Genomic DNA, 15888 nt, shown 5'->3' on the forward strand with positions numbered 1-15888 from the left:
CACTGGTAAACGTACCAGGGGGCCTGTGGCCTGTGTTTTAGTTACTCCAAGCAATTCTCTGCCTGCCTCTGGGCCATCAATCACCTATTCAAGCAATGAGGAATTGGCCTGAAAAATGCTAAAGCCTCTTCCATCTTAGGGCTTCTCTGGTTCTAAATCCCAAGCTAGGGCCACCCACTCTTCTAATACCTTTCATCCAGCCGGTCCTTGTTCCTTGGCTCTTACCCAAGGAAAATGCCTTTTTGCCACTCCAAAATGAACTGCAGCCTTTTGTGCTTATGAACACAGTAAGAAAACAGCTCCTGATTGGCTGGAAACAGTGGTTCACATCTGTATTATTTGGAAGGCCAAGGGCGGGAGAATCACTTGAGCCCAGGAGTTAAAGCAGCCTGTGCAACATAGAGACCTCAATTCTACAAAAAATTAAAATTAGTTGGGCGGCCAGGCATGGTGGCTCATGCCTATAATCCCAGCACTTCGGGAGGCCGAGGTGGCCGGATCACGAGGTCAGGTGTTTAAGACCAGCCTGGCCAACATGGTGAAGCCTCATCTCTACCAAAAAATACAAAAATTAGCTGGGCAGGATGGCATGCTCCTATAGTCCCAGCTCCTGGGAAGGCTGAGATGGGAGAATTGCTTGAACCTGGGACACAGAGGTTGCAGTGAGCTGAGATCACACCACTGCACTCCAGCCTGGGCAAAAAGAGCGAGACCCTGTCTCAAAAATAAATAATTAAAAAATTAGTTGGGCATAGTGGTGTCTACCTGTGGCCTCAGCTACTGGGGAGGCTGAGATGAGGACTGCTTGGGCCCAGGAATTGAGGATGCAGTGAGCCATGATTATGCCACGCACTCCAGCCTACATGACAGGGCAAGAACTTCTCTCAAAAAAAAAAAAAAACAACACAAAAAAACACACACAAAAGAACAAAAAACCCCACCTCCTGCTCCTTGGGTCCTTTCTCTGAAGTCCATCTTCTGAATGTCCTCTCAGAAACCCCCACAGTAGTCCTAGGGGGTAAGCGCCTTAGGATTCCACTTTTCTTGAGATGAAATGGGGACTCCGAGAGGGGAAGGGACTTGCCCTAAGTCCTCTGCTGGAAAACAGGGAGGAGTTGGCCGGGTGTGGTGGCTCATGCCTGTAATCCCAGCACTCTGGGAGGCCAAGGTGGGCAGATCACGAGGTCAAGAGATCAAGACCATCCCGGCCAACATGGTGAAACCCCATCTCTAAAAATAAAAAAATTAGCTGGATATGGTGGCATGCGCTTGTAGTCCCAGCTATTCCGGAAGCTGAGGAAGGAGAATCATTTGAACCTGGGAGACGGAGGTTGCAGTGAGCCGAGATCTCACCATTGCACTCCAGCCTGGCGACAGAGCAAGACTCCATCTCAAAAAAAAAAAACCAGGGAGGAGCAGGGAATTTGAATCCACGTCCACCCAACTTCGGCCAGAGGAGAGGGACAAGCAGCTAAAGCCCAGGCTGGGAGGGGAACTTCTGCGCTAGTGCTTGGAAGTCGCAAGAGTGCCAAAGTCAGGGGCATCCCTGGGGGAAAGGACAAGCAGACACTTGACCTGATGGGAGCCTTTATTCACACACTCGCCTCCCCCTCCACTTCTCTCTTCTCGGGCTTTTGGAATTGGGTGTAGCCCTCACTCCCGTGAGGACACCCAGCCTGGCCCCCAGCAAACCTGGCTGGTTGGAAGGAGTCGCAACAGGAGTGCTGCGACATCCCAGCATGAGCCCAGACGACTGATACTGTTCACGCATGGTTCTCCTTGGACAGCTGCTGGTCCCCCTGGGAGTGCCACTGTACTGCTTGCTCCCTGCGGGGTTCATCCTCAAGGCCACTCAGCAGTGGCTATGATAAATTATGATAAATGTTGTCCAAGGGTCAGTGTTCAGAGAAGAGGAACAAAGGTAGTCAAGGGAGCCCTCTGCCCCCAAGGGAAGCAGTAGATGGGGGAGGTAGGCCAGGCCCCGCTGGCTCAGGAACTCAGGCCAAGCCCTGGATATGCACAGGTGGTGCTGTAATGCCCAGCTCCTCCCGTAGAGCCCTCAGGGACTGCTCCCAGCGCCGCTCATAGTACAGGTTGAGGACACACGGGGCTCTGCGCCCGTTCTGAACGGCCCATGGGATCAACTCCGAGACCAGCACTTGCAGGCTCCTGTGGGGCAGCAGAGGAAAAAGAAAACATCAAGTCCCTGGGGGCCAGGCACTCGACTGCTCAGCACTTGTGCATTTTCTCAGTTCATCCTCACAAAGACCTCGGAAGGAGGTAGTTATTATCCCTGCTTTTCAGATGAGGCAACAGAGCTCAGTGAGGTGGAATCTCAAACCCAAAGCCACTCATCTTGAACATCTTGAAGCTCAGGTTTAAATCATAGCTCCCTCACTCCAGAATCTAACACCAACTTGCCTTCCCACTGACGCTCATCATTCTGACCATGCACTTAGGCCTGGCCCAAGAGACCCCAGAGTCCTGTGAAACTTATAGGCTTTATTTGCTCACCTGAAGACCCTTGCCCCAGGCCAGTTTCACATCTCTGCTCCATTCTTTCTACTCTTACTTCCTGGAGAACTAGAAGGGGCAGGGCAGGCGCCCGTGTGCTCTTCCTACTTCTAGGAGCCCTTGTCCCTCTGAGTTCTGTCCCGACACCACCCTCAACCCTGACCCAGCCGCCACTTGAAAACTTACTGAGCACTGAGTTGGATCGGTCCAAAGAGAGCACCCAGGATGCACATGGGCAGGCCAGTCTGGACAGCCTCAAACCATTTCACCACGATCTCCCCTGGGGGTGAGGGATGGGTTGGGAAGTGAACAAGCTATCTGAAGGAAAGGCCAGTGGTGTTCACAGCAGGGCAAAGAGAGGCAACTGTTCCTCCCTAATCTCTACCAGGGTCAGCTGTGCCCAGTCCCGGCCTGTGCTGGGCCCTAGGGCACTTGGCTTGGAGTACGGGAGAGGGCCCAAGAGTGAACAGAAGGGAATAAGGGATGGAAAGGAAGCCTGGGGTCACAGCGCAGAGGATCCCATGACCCCATAAACCAGGCTAAACACTCCAGGATGGTTCCTGCAGGCCTTAGGGAGCTACTGAGGTTTCAGAGCAGGGAGGCAGCTAAAGCCCAAAAGACATCAGGAGTCTTGAAGATGGGCTGCTGCTACACTAGTGCAGGAGCCCTGAGGGCCAGTGGGAGGGAGAAGGGGGACATGTGGCAAAGATGCTACTAAGTAAAACAGAAATTGAGGCACCAAGCCAGGTGATGCAGAGGGTGGTGGAGATAGGCAAGCCCTGCCCTGGCCCTGAAGCCACCCCAGGGAGACAGGCTGTCAGGGTTGGGGGCACTCACCCAGGATGTTAGTGGGCATTCCCAGCAGGGTGTGAAGCATGTCGTGCACCTCCCGGTATCGCTGAATCACGTACGCTAGCTCCTCATCATCCACGAAGCGGGTGGGTGCTCGGGTGTCTGGGGAGACCCTCTGACAACCATAAGCCCCCCCTAGAACCCTTCCTGATGGTTCTCAGGGCCCCATTTGCCAGTCTGTCTCTGACACTGTCACAACTCTCACCAAACTCATACCCTACTAGAAAACTCTGGTGACTAGCCGGGGGCCGAGGCTCATGCCTGTAAATCCCAGCACTTTGGGAGGCTAAGGTGGGCACATCACCTGAGATCAGGAGTTCAAGACCAACTTGACCAATACAGGGAAACTCTGTCTCTACTAAAAAATACAAAAATTAGCTGGGTGTGGTGGTGCACACCTATAGTCCCAGCTACTCGGGAGGCTAAGACAGGAGAGTCACTTGAACCTAGGAGGCGGAGGTTGTAGTGAGCCGAGATTGCACCACTGCACACTCCAGCCTGGGTGACAGAGACTCTGTCTTGGAAAAAAAAAAAAAAAAAAAATTAGTCGGGTGTGGTGGTGTGTGCCTATAGTCCTAGCTACTCAGGAGGCTGGGACAGGAAAATTGTTTGAGCCCAGAAGTTTGAGGTTACAGGGAGCTATGACTATACCACTGCACTCAAGCAAGACATTGTCTCTAAAAATAAAAAATGAAGCCCCAAAAACCCTGATCCTAGCACAAGCTGCTCCCAGCTTGGGGTGTTCTCTCCCACTACCCCTATCTTCACTGTGATAACTCCTACTTATCCTTCATGACCTGGGTTAAGTGTCCCCTGTCCCCCATCCCTTCCCCCCACCACAGAGAGGCCGCCCCTAACCTACAGACCAAGTGGGATCATGTTATGGTCTCTGGAAGCATCATTCACCTCTTCGTGGCACTCAGAATAATTGTACCTTGATGTTTAGTGCGTGTGAGTATTAATGTCTCCTAGACTGTCCAGTATGGCAGCCGCTTGCCACATGTGGCCAAGAAAGGTGTCCAAGTGAGATGTGCTGAATATATAAAATACGCACAAGACTTCAAATACTTAGTATGAAAAAAATGTACAAATCTCAATAATTTAAAAATATTGATTACTTGTTGAAATAATACTTTGGATATATCGGGCTAAACAAGATGCATATTTAAAATCAATTCTAGCCAGGCACAGTGGCTCATGGTTATAATCCCAGCATTTTGGGAGGCCGAGGTGGGCGGATCACCTGAGGAGTTCAAGGCCAGCCTGACCAATATGGTGAAACCCCATCTCTACTAAAAATACAAAAATTAGCCAAGCATGGGGGCAGGCATCTGTAATTCCAGGTACTTGGGAGGCTGAGACAGGAGAATTGCTTGATTCCAGAAGGCGGAGGTTGCAGTGAGCTGAGATGGCTCCACTGCACTCCAGCCTGGGCAACAGAGTGAGACTCCATCTCAAAAAAACAAACAAACAAAAAATTAATTCCACCTTAATTTTAATAGCAAAATTTAATTTTAGTAGCAAAAAAATTAATTTTTTTGCTATTAAAGTAGCTGTCAGAATATTAAACATTACCTACGTGCTCACATTTATTTATTTTTATTTATTTAGTCTTGCTCTGTTGCCCAGGCTGGAGTGCAGTGGCGCGATCTCGGCTCACTGCAAGCTCCGCTTCCCAGGTTCACGCTATTCTCCTGCCTCAGCCTCCCAAGTAGCTGGGACTACAGGCGCCTGCCGCCACGCCCAGCTAATTTTTTGTATTTTTTAGTAGAGATGGGGTTTCATCATGTTAGCCAGGGTAGTCTCCATCTCCTGACCTTGTGATCCCAAAGTGCTAGGATTACAGGCGTGAGCCACTGCGCCCGGCCTATTTTTTTTGTTTGTTTTCTTTTTTTTTTTTTTTTTTGAGACGGAGTCTTGCTCTGTCGCCCAGGCTGGAGTGCAGTGGCCGGATCTCAGCTCACTGCAAGCTCTGCCTCCCAGGTTCACGCCATTCTCCTGCCTCAGCCTCCCGAGTAACTGGGACTACAGGCGCCCGCCACCTCACCCGGCTAGTTTTTTGTATTTTTTAGTAGAGACGGGGTTTCACCGTGTTAGCCAGGATGGTCTCAATCTCCTGACCTCATGATCCGCCCGTCTTGGCCTCCCAAAGTGCTGGGATTACAGGCTTGAGCCACCGCGCCCGGCCTTTTTGTTTGTTTTCTGAGACAGAGTCTCGCTCTGTTGCCCAGGATGGAGTGCTGTGGTGCAATCTCAGCTCACTGCAACCTCCTCCTCCTCCTCTCGGATTCAAGCAATTCTTCTGCCTCAGCCTCCTGAGTAGCTGGGATTACAGGCACATGCCACCACACCCAGCTAATGTTTTCTATTTTTTTTTTTAAAGTAGAGATGGGGTTTCACCATGTTGGTCAGGCTGGTCTCAAACTCCCGACCTTGTGATCCACCTGCTCGGCCACCACACCCAGCCACTCACATTTTATTTTTATTGACAGTATCAAAATAGCCTGTCTGCTACACACGGGCAGGACTGGCTCTGTTTCGCTTATTCTTTTACCTCCAGTAGCCTGATCTAGGGCCTGGATGAATGAACATCTCTTGAACATATGAATAAAAGGCCAGTCCTGGGCACTTTTCTGACCCCAGAACTCTCCTCCTCTTACCTGCCCACTACCTCTGAGTACTCAGTAGCACCCATACAGAGTGGGAACAGCCTGGTCTTCCTGTTCCCAAAGAATGGCTTTAGCTTGTTGTGTGAAGCTGAAGGTGATCCTAGAGTATCCACCAGGTGCCGGCACCTAGGGTGTCCTTTACAGATATTATCGTATTTCATCCTTGCAATCTTGGAGGTAAATACTGTTATTACTGCAGATATAGATAAAGAAAACAAAGGCCGGCCGTGGTGGCTCATGTCTGTAATCCCAACACTTTGGAAGGCCAAGGCCAGTGGATCACTTGAGGTCAGGAGTTCGAGACCAGCCTGGCCAATATGGCGAAATCCCGCCTATATTAAAAATACAAAAATTAGCCAGGCGTGGTGGCGCACGCCTGTAGTCCCAGCTACTCGGGAGGCTGAGGCAGAAGAATTGCCAGGAGGTGGAGGTTGCAGTAAGCCAAGATTGTGCCACAGCCCTCCAGCCTGGGTGACAGAGTGAGTCTCATAAAAAAAAAAAAAGGAAACAAAAAAGGAAAACAAGGCTCAGAGAGATAAAGTAATTTGCCCAAGATCACACAGCTAGTAAAGTGGCTGAGTCAGCATTTGAAACAAAGTCTGTTGGATTCCAAAGCCAGTGGCCTTAACATCCATTACCAAAGCCAATAAGTGCCCTGGGAAGATGTATGTGAGGTCCTCTTACTTCTGATGAGGAATCTGAGACTCAGCAAGGTCAAAGGATTTATCCAGGCTTGTAAAGCTGGGAAGTGAGCCAGGATTCTCATTCAGGCTCCTCCTAATTCTCAAGCCCATGCCTATAGTCTTGATACTACAAGATGACTATACCTCTCACCAAAGTCAGCCTCAGGGAAGGGAGGGTAGCCTCACCTTGAACCTTTATCTAAATCTCTGCGGGGACAAAGGTACTCCTTCACATTCCATGAGCTGCTGATTTCCTTGCTCTACAAGTGTCACAATCGCCAGTGCCATCACAAGTGGGGCTGTGGCTGAGCAAGGTGTCCTGGCAGTCCTATCCCTGCTACCCCCTCCCCTCCACAGCAACAGGGCTAAAGATGGGGAAATTCAGAAGACTTCCCTCCCTGTGTGGCACTTCAGGCAGGTCACCCTGGTGAGTTTCCCACTGATGAGATGACTTGCATCCTGGTGAAATCTGAGAGATGGTTTAAAATAGGGCAGGTGATTGCCCTGTCAAGGTAGCTGTGCAGGAGACTGAGGAACAGAACATCATCTCAGAGACAATAACCATTTAGAGCAGTGGTTCTTAACTGCCCAACAGAGGACACCTGTAATCTCTGGAGACATCTATGGTTGTCACAACTTGCCAGGGAGGGGGTGCTCCTGGCACCCAGTCGGTAGAAGCCACCATTAAACATCCTATCAGGCTCAGGACCGCCCCCACAACAAAGAGTGATCCAGCCCAAACATTAACACTGCCCAGGCTGAGAAACTGTTCTAGGACAACCTTTGGAGACCCCTCACCTCCTCCAGCCTGGCTGGCTCTGGCAGCCAGGCTCGATAGCCATTTGGCAGGGGTGCCTTGATGGGATGTGTCTGTGTTGGAGGAGGGAGGGAAGATGGGACAGGGACAGGGAAGATGGGCCATCAGGATTCTAAGGTCCTTTACAAATCAGGTCACTTTACTACCCTGGCCAAAACCTTCCACAAGTTACCTACTGCTCCTATTACAAAATACAGACTCCTTCTTCTGGTGGCCTGCAGGGCCCAGCTGGGGCTCCCCTTCCAGCCCACTCACTCCTCTGTGGCCACACTGGTCAACCTTCCTTTTCCTAAACACATGGGGCCTCTGCCCTTGCCATTGCCTCTACTCAGAATGCTCTTTCTCAGCTCTCCACAGGGTTGGCTTCTCCTTACCTTCCAAGTCTCCTCAGAGGAGCTGGCTCTGACCACCCCGTCAGAAGTGGCTGTACCCTTCCCAACACCAAAGTTGTCTTCTATCACACTAACTTGTTCTCTTCATAACTGCTAGAACATAAATTCCACGAAGGCAGGCTTTTTGCTGGTTTTGTCCACTGTATCCCAGCTGCTGACAATAGTGCTGGTATACTTTTTTAAATTTTTGAGACAGGGTCTTGCTCTGTTGCCCAAGCTGGAGTGCAGTTGCGTGATTACGGCTCACCGCCCTCGACCTCCTGGGCTCAACCGGTCCTCCTACCTTAAACTCCCTCCCAGGTAGCTGGGACTATATGGGTGTACATCACCATGCCCGGTTAATTTTTACATTTTTTGCAGAGACAGGGTTTCAACATGTTTCCCAGGCTGGTCTCAAACTCCTGGGCTCAAGTGATCCACCCACTTCAGCCCCCCAAAGTATTATGATTACAGGCATGAGCCAACATGCAAGGACCAGTGCCAGAATATTCTAATTACTTGGAATATTTTACCTGTATTTCTATATGAATTTTTTTGTTTTGTTTGGTTGGAGACAGAGTCTCATTCTGTCACCCAGGCTGGAGTGCAGTGGCACGATCTCAGCTCACTGCAACCTCTGCCTCCCGGGTTCAATCAATTCTCCTGCCTCAGCCTCCCAAGTAGCTGGGATTACAGGTGCACACCACCTCACCCGGCTAATTTTTGTTATTTTTAGTAGAGAAAGGGTTCCACCATGTTGGTCAGGCTGGTCTCAAAATCCTGACCTCAGGTGATCCTCCCGCCTCAGCCTCCCAAAGTGCTGGGATTACAGGTGTGAGCCACCATGCCCTCCCTGAAAATTTTTAAAAACTATTTTATTGTCTACCTCTCCAAGTAGAATAGAAACGAGGGCAGGGAACTTGGCTGTCTAGTTCACCATTATATCCCCAGTACACAAAACAATGGATGGGCTGGGCACGGTGGCTCACACCTGTAGTCCCAGCACTTTGGGAGGCTGAGGCAGGTGGATCACTTGAGGTCAGGAGCTTGAGACCAGCCTGGTTAATATGGTAAAACCCCATCACTATTAAAAATACAAAAATTAGCCAGGCGTTGTGGTGTGCACCTGTAGTCTCAGCTACATGGGAGGTTGAGGCAGGAGAATCACGAGATCGCACCACTGCACTCCAGCCTGTGTGGCAGAGTGGGACCCTGTCTCAAAAAAAAAAAAGATGACACATGTCAGAGGCTCAGTGAGCTTGCCAATAGTCAGGACGCCCCCTTCCCCCCCCTCCTTGTCCTCCCTGCCTGGGGCTGGAGAGTGCCATACCTGCCATACCATAGGGAAAGCAAAATAAGGGGACACAGTACAGCAGTGAAGAGCATGACCTGGGGTTGATTACTGTTCTCCATTAATACCGGTTATGTGAAATTAGCAAGTTGCTTCACTGCTCTGAGACTGTTTCCTCATGTACTAAAAGAGGATAATAACAGAACATACTTGACAGGGTTGTGGGGGGATTCACAAGATCACGGATGAGGCTGGCATCAGGCATGCAGTGGGAGGTTAATGAACACTGGCCAGTATTATCATTTGGAGGCATGTTCCCACCCATTTGCCTATCTTATAGAAAATTACAAAGGCTTGGCATGAGCCTGAAGAGGACTCCTGCCGATGGTGGCAGCTCAGGGCTCCTCTTTCCTCAGGGTGTCATGCCTGTGCTATTCCTCTGTCCTGTCTGGTGACTGCCAGGTACATGGAAGCTGAAAACTCACATTCACATCCAGGAAACGGAGATACTCGCGACCCAGGGAGCCTTCTGGCAGGCTCTGGAGCTTGCCCAAGTCGAGGGTGGACGTCGAAATCCGGGGACGCTCCCTGAAAGGCAAGACTTGGGCATTGGGAGGGTGTGGGCAAACGTACGTGAACGATCCAACTACAGTGAGCTGAGGGGTGGGAGAATGTACAGAGGAGTAATGTAGCCACCACAAACCTTAATGGAGCACCTACAACTGGCCAGGCCAGTGTCAGGGTTAGGATACTACCCCAAACCAAGGACATGGGCAGGGGCACAATCTCGAAAGGAAGACAGTCCTCGAATGTGACCAGAGTACTTGCAAAAGGTACTGCAAGGAAAAGGTAAAGCCAGCACGTTATGATAACTTAATGAAGGCACAGAGCCCCGTGGCTGAAACTGGGCCAAGGCCATCACATTGCACAACTCTGAGGTCATCACAGTGTATACACATGTATGTGAATGACACCCCTGGAACTGGGGAGTGCCCAGCCTGTGCAACCATATGTGGCCAGGGTATCAAGAGCTCCCTAGCGGAACAGAACAAATACAATGTGATTCTAGAGAGGTCAGAATACCTAGAGATTGCCCCCAGACCCCCAGGCGGAGCTGGGACCTACTGCAGGATCTGGGCACCCTCTGGATCCCTCCTCATCCGGTCCCTGAGGACCTTCAGGGTGCGGTGTCCTGTGGTCTCCCCTAGAACTGCGACCATGTCTGAAAGGACAGAAACGGGCACAAATGGGGGATGTCACCTTAGGTAAGTTACCTGACCTGGTCTGAGCCTTTGTTTCCTACAGGACAAATTAGGGATAATAGCTAGCTTTTTGTTATAAGGATTCAGGTAACACTTAGCAAATTACCCAGCGCACAACAAGGGATCAGTACACATATCTATAGTTCATAATCTACTGGGGCGGGACAGCTCTGGTTGGCACAACGTTCTAAAGATTTTATAAATCACTTTTCACAATACAATATAATGTCTCCATTGATTGGTAGAGGCTTAGGCATCAGAGATGCTGGGCTACAGCCCAGGTGTGTTCACTATCTAGGTGACCTAGTGCAAATCGCTTCACGTTTCTGTTTTGTTTTTTTTCAGACAGGGTCTTGCTCTGTTGCCCAGGCTGGAGTGAAGTGGTGTGATCATAGCTCACTGCTAGGACTACAGGCGTGCAGCTAGTTTTTAAAATTTTCTGTAGAGATGAGGTCTTGCTATGTTGCCCAGGCTGGTCTTGAACTTTGGCCTCAAGTGATCCTCCCACCTTGGATTCCCAAATTGCTGAGATTACAGGTGTGAGCCACCACGCCTGGCCTGCTTCACATTTTTCAGCCTCAGTGTCCTAATTTGTGAAGTGCAGACAACACCTTTCTTAGCTGGTTAATGTGAGAAACCATGAAAATCATGCATATATAACACTTACTAGCCAAGTGTAGTGGCTTACACCTGTAATCTCAACACTGGGGGGCTGAGGCAGGAGGATCACTCGAGGCCAAGAGCTTCAGACCAGCCTAGGCAACATGGCAAGATGCTGTCTCTACAAAAAAAAATTAAAAAATTCTCTGGCCGTAGGCCAGGCGCGGTGGCTCAAGCCTGTAATCCCAGCACTTTGGGAGGCCGAGGCGGGCGGATCACGAGGTCAGGAGATCGAGACCATCTGGCTAACACGGTGAAACCCCGTCTCTACTAAAAAAAAATACAAAAAACTAGCCGAGCGAGGTGGCGGGCGCCTGTAGTCCCAGTTACTCGGGAGGCTGAGGCAGGAGAATGGGGTAAACCCGGGAGGTGGAGCTTGCAGTGAGCTGAGATCCGGCCACTGCACTCCAGCCCGGGTGACAGAGCGAGACTCCGTCTTAAAAAAAAAAAAAAAAAAAAAAATTCTCTGGCCTTGGCCAGGCGTGGTGGCTTATGCCTGTAATCCCAGCACTTTGGGAGGCTAAGGCAGGAGGATCACCTGAGGTCAGGAGTTTGAGACCAGCCTAGGCAACATGGCAAAATCCCGTCTCTACTAAAAATACAAAAATTAGCCAGGTGGCACAGGCCTGTAATCTCAGTACTCGGGAGGCTGAGGCATGAGAATCGCTTGCACCTGGGAGGTGGAAGTTGCAGAGAGCTGAGATTGCGCCACTGCACTCCAGCGTGGGCCACAAAGCAATACTGTGTCTCAAAACAAAAAACTAGTGGCGACATGGAGATATAGTGTTTTTTTGTTTAAGATAGGGTCTCGCTCTGTTGCCCAGGCTGGAGTGCAATGACGCAAATCACAGCTCACTACAGTCTCGAACTCCCCTGCTCAAATGATCCTCCCATCTCAGCCTGGGAATAGAGCCGCATGCAACCAGGCCCAATTAATTCTTGTATTTTTTTTTGTAGAGATGGGGATTCGCCATGTTGCCCAGGTTGGTCTCAAACTCCTCAGTTCAAGCCATTTGCCCGCTTCGGCCCCCCGATTGGGATTATAGGCGTGGGCCACTATAATAGGACCTGGCCTATTGTTTTTGTTAGTAGGAATAACAGTACTTCCCAGAACTCAAAAATCCTAGGAGACATGAGAAAAACACTGTAGAAACCTAGGATGTCTAGTCACACATCCAGCAAACATTCATTGAGCATTTACTATGTGCCAGGCACTACCCAGAAGGCTGCAGATACAGTGGAAGGAGGCCGACACGGTCCTTGACCTCGGAGTTGACTTTTTAGTAGGACGTTATAAACTGATCGGTACTTATGAATCATCTAGTTAGTCTAGATGTTCTTAATATGGCTGCATGACAGATTCTCCCAAGTAGTTTAAAAAGACAGACGTTCGGATTCCACGCCCATTTCTCCCTCCATTGCAGATTCAGATTCAGTGCGTTTAGGTGGGATGCAGGAATCTGCATTTTCATAAACGTTCCGAGTGGTTACGAGCCGCAACCAGGTTTGGGTACCCCAACCTAGGCTATGGTCCAGTTACCCACAGGAAACCGCTCCCAGCCGCCCCGACGGGGGCGAGGCGCGGGCGGCCTTACCGTGGCGATAGGGGTCATAGAGCGCCATCGCCGCGGAGCCGGCGGCCAGCAGCGCTTTCTGCAGCGGGGAGGTGGGGATGTGGTGCGAGTACAGCGGGCCGGCGACGGCGCCGTCGCTCCTGGCCCGGAGAGGCATTTCTGCAAGGCAAGAAAAAGGCCGAGGTCAGAGGAGCCGGGCGCCCTCAGGTTCCTTCCCGCCTGCGCCCGGAACCCGGCTCCACTTGCCTGCCGCAAGCCGCGGGAGGCCGGGAAGCCTGCGGAGCCCGCGGAGCCGGCGCAGGACATGGCTCAGCAAAGTCGCCATGGCAGTGGGCGTCCGCGGCGGATGGGCGGGCACGGAGAACGCCGTGAGTCTCTTAGGCGACGGAGCGTCGGAGGGGTCAAACACCACTGAAAAACCGATTCTGACGGCATTGCCAAGGCCTGTCGAGGGGAAACATCGCTGCACGGGCAGAAAGCATGTAGGCCAAGTAGGCGAAGGAAACGCACGCGAACTGTCTACCGTCTACGTCCACCGATACAAGACTCTCGCCATTTCACCTCGCCCCGGAAAGTGTCTGCAAAGGAGACGTAACCACGGTCACTCTGAGGCTCAGCGCCGGGCCCTATTTACTTCTCCACAGCCGGTTTTCCCCGAAGACTATAAAATGCGAACCTCTTCCGGCTGTGGAACATGGCGGCGCCCACGGTAAGGACCACATTTGGGGGCGGGGCCTTGCGGCACTTCCGTCCAGGTCCAGTGGGTCCTGTGATCTTCAAGCATGGGGTCCGCTGGCTTGTCGCGACTGCACGGGCTTTTCGCGGTCTATAAGCCCCCGGGGCTAAAATGGAAGCACCTGCGGGATACAGTGGAGCTACAACTTCTGAAGGGTCAGTGCCTCGAACCAGACCCACATTCCCGCTCTCGTTCTCTTGAAAGTCCATCTCCGTTTCTGGTCCTTCCCTCAACACAAAATCACGTGACCTATTCGCCTGGGCAGAGCGCTTTCCCAAACGTCTGTTCTCTGTGCTTTCTTACTCCTCACTTTCCTCTGTTTTTCGAGGGGGGAAATGACTCAGTATTGTTCCTTGTCACACCGTTACTACGTTGTAGAGTCTATTTTAATCCGCCTGTTCCTTAACTACTGCTCTTCTGCCCTCTGCACCATGGGCTTCTGCTTTGTCTTCTACATCATACTTCCCTGTTGTCCGGGTGTTTGAACAGAACAAGATATTCCTGGCCAGGCGTCGTCGTGCACGCCTGTAATCCCAAGTACTCTGAAGGCTGAGGCAGGAGGATCGCTTAAGCCCAAGAGTTTGACATTACAGTGAGCCATTATGGTGCCACTGTACTCCAGCCTGGGCGACAAAACGAGACCCTGTCTCTTAAAAAATATTTTATATGTACATATATTTGTATGTACGTGTGTATATATTATCTCTGTGTGTTCAGGTCTCAATGCCAGGAAGCCTCCCGCCCCTAAACAGCGTGTTCGCTTCTTGCTGGGCCCCATGGAAGGCAGCGAAGAGAAGGAGCTGACCCTCACAGCCACCAGTGTACCCTCTCTCGTCAACCATCCACTGGGTAAGGCAGATTTAAGCAGGATGCTGGGTGTCACTTCCCAGGAAATCCCTGAGCAGAGTCAGTGTCCCAGTGCTCAGACTCCTGTGCCAGGCCCTTGAAGGTCCACAGAGGAGTGAGGTATTAGACCAGGAATTGGCAGACTTCCTTGGAAAGGGCCAGATACTGAATGTTTTTGTTTTCAGGCCATGTGGTTTCTGTTGCAACTGCTCAACTCTGCCAATGTAGTGCAAAACAGCTATAGACAGTATCTAGAGGAGTGAGCCTAGCTGTATTCCGGTAGAACTTTATGAACATTCATATTTGAATTTAAGGTAATTGTCACGTGTCACGAAGTACAGTTGCCCCTGAGTCCATGAGTCCACATCCCATGATCCAGCTTCAGATCAGCAATATTTGGGAGAAAAAAGAAACACAAAGTTCCAAAAAGCAAAACTTGAATTTGCTGTGTACCTAGTACGGTGTTGAATCCACTCAAAGTGATGCATAGGCATCATATTAGATATTGTAAGTAATCTAGCCGGGCACAGTGACTCACGCCTGTAATCCCAGCACTTTGGGAGGCTGAGGCGGGCGGATCACGAGGTCAGGAGATTGAGACCATCCTGGCTAACATGGTGAAACCCTGTCTCTACTAAAAATACAAAAAATTAGCCAAGCATGGCAGCAGGCGCCTGTAGTCCCAGCTACTTGGGAGGCTGAGGCAGGAGAATGGCGTGAACCTGGGAGGCGGAGCTTGCAGTGAGCCGAGATCACGCCACTGCACTCCGGCCTGGGCGACTGAGTGAGACTCCGTCTCACTCAAAAAAAGAAAAAATACGAAAATTAGCCAGGCGTGGTGGTGGGCGCATGTAGTCCCAGCTACTCGGGAGGCTGAGGCAGGAGAATCACTTGAACCTGGGAGGCAGAGGTTGCAGTGAGCCGAGATTGCGCCACTGCAAGCCAGCCTGGCAACAGAGCGAAACTCCACCTCAAAAAAAAAAAAAAAAGTAATCTAGAGATGATTTAAAATATGTGGGAGGGCCAGGCCCGGTGGCTCATGCGTGTAATCCCAGTACTTTGGGAAGCTGAGGTGGTGGATTATTTGAGCCTAGGAGTTTAAGATCAGCCTGGGCAACATGGGGAAACCCTACTTCTACCAAAGAATACAAAAATTAGCCAGGCATGGGTGGTGCGTGCATGTAATCCCAGCTACTCAAGAGGCTGAGGCAGGAGAATCGCTTGAATCCGGGAGGCGGAGGTTGTAGTGAGCCAAAATTGCACCACTGTACTCCAGTCTGGGTGACAGAGTGAGACTCTGTCTCAAAAAAAAAAAAAAAAAAGGGGGTGGCCAGGTGTGGTGGCTCACTCCTGTAATCCCTGCACTTTGGGAGGCTGAGGCGGGTGGATCACTTGAGGTCAGGAGTTTAAGACCTGCCCTGCCGGCCGGGCGCGGTGGCTCAAGCCTGTAATCCCAGCACTTTGAGGCCGGGCGCGGTGGCTCAAGCCTGTAATCCCAGCACTTTGGGAGGCCGAGACGGGCGGATCACGAGGTCAGGAGATCGAGACCATCCTGGCTAACACGGTGAAACCCCGTCTCTACAAAAAAAAAATACAAAAAACTAGCCGGGCGA

The 15888-nt window shown here is 51.0% G+C and overlaps 2 protein-coding genes across 9 annotated transcripts in view; one reads left to right on the forward strand and one right to left on the reverse strand.

Moving 5' to 3' along the window:
• Nucleotides 1-1570: 1570 nt before the first annotated feature.
• Nucleotides 1571-13371, reverse strand: COQ4 (coenzyme Q4). Of its 3 annotated transcripts, XM_025359453.1 has the most exons (7): nucleotides 12940-13281; nucleotides 12715-12852; nucleotides 10323-10419; nucleotides 9683-9785; nucleotides 3352-3481; nucleotides 2701-2794; nucleotides 1571-2169 (listed from the first exon to the last, which is right to left on the reverse strand). In XM_025359453.1, the coding sequence occupies exons 1-7, from the start codon at nucleotides 13016-13018 to the stop codon at nucleotides 1998-2000; spliced, it is 813 nt and encodes a 270-aa protein (XP_025215238.1). In that variant the 5' UTR covers nucleotides 13019-13281; the 3' UTR covers nucleotides 1571-1997. The 3 variants fall into 3 exon arrangements, 2 of the variants coding, with proteins under 2 accessions (XP_025215238.1, XP_025215239.1); XR_003115924.1 differs by lacking the exons at nucleotides 1571-2169; nucleotides 10323-10419 and having other exon boundaries at nucleotides 2722-2794; nucleotides 12940-13035; XM_025359454.1 differs by lacking the exons at nucleotides 2701-2794; nucleotides 3352-3481; nucleotides 10323-10419 and having other exon boundaries at nucleotides 12940-13371.
• TRUB2 (TruB pseudouridine synthase family member 2) overlaps nucleotides 13103-15888 on the forward strand; it is a 14153-nt gene continuing 11367 nt past the window's right edge. For 2 of the 6 annotated variants that reach the window (XM_025359452.1, XM_025359448.1), the window contains exons 1-2: nucleotides 13103-13584; nucleotides 14147-14278. Coding sequence is in view for 5 of the 6 variants with exons in the window: in XM_025359448.1 (XP_025215233.1) it covers nucleotides 13476-13584; nucleotides 14147-14278 (241 nt within the window). In the remaining variant the exon portion in view is untranslated. Of the gene's footprint in view, nucleotides 14279-15888 lie in introns of all 6 variants that reach the window. The other 4 variants (XM_025359449.1, XM_025359451.1, XM_025359450.1 and 1 more) reach the window with 4 other exon arrangements.

Source organism: Theropithecus gelada, chromosome 15 (assembly GCF_003255815.1).
Source record: "Theropithecus gelada isolate Dixy chromosome 15, Tgel_1.0, whole genome shotgun sequence".
NCBI lineage: Eukaryota > Metazoa > Chordata > Mammalia > Primates > Cercopithecidae > Theropithecus > Theropithecus gelada.